The sequence below is a fragment of the Nanorana parkeri genome, unplaced genomic scaffold, assembly GCF_000935625.1.
Source record: "Nanorana parkeri isolate BGI_ZX_2015 unplaced genomic scaffold, ASM93562v1 scaffold402, whole genome shotgun sequence".
In the NCBI taxonomy this organism is placed as follows: Eukaryota; Metazoa; Chordata; class Amphibia; order Anura; family Dicroglossidae; genus Nanorana; species Nanorana parkeri.
The window spans coordinates 95,514-95,884 of NW_017306670.1; the positions used below are offsets into that span (position 1 = coordinate 95,514).

At 31.8% G+C, this 371-nt stretch overlaps 1 protein-coding gene across 1 annotated transcript in view; it reads left to right on the forward strand.

Moving 5' to 3' along the window:
- The window catches only part of CEP170 (centrosomal protein 170), a 64,075-nt gene that overhangs the window by 16,836 nt on the left and 46,868 nt on the right, over positions 1 to 371 (forward strand). Inside the window, exon 5 of the mRNA XM_018559545.1 lies at positions 183 to 241. Within this exon, the coding sequence (XP_018415047.1) occupies positions 183 to 241 (59 nt within the window). The remainder of the gene's footprint in view (positions 1 to 182; positions 242 to 371) is intronic.

Here is a 371-nt window from a genome sequence, read left to right on the forward strand (position 1 = left end):
ATCTCCATCTGTAAATTTGTTCTACATGGAGGAGGAGTAAAGTTCCTTCACTTGCTTAGCACAGCACTGTCCTTGCAGCATGTTCATTGTGGATGGTCATTGTTAATATTACTGTTATAATATTATTATTGTGTATAAATGTTTGTTTCCAAACATTGTGTTATATCCTTAGCAAAATATACATACCAATCTTTTTACTGTAGTACGTGGGGAAATGAAGGTCCCTGAAGAAGCTCTTAAGGTAATTAATGTTAAAAATTAATAATGCCAAGAATTATGTTTCTTACATTTAATCCTAAAATCATTGTATTTTTCCCAGTTTGTCTTTCAGGGCAGCACTATGAAATATTTTTTTGCCTTTTTTCCCATTT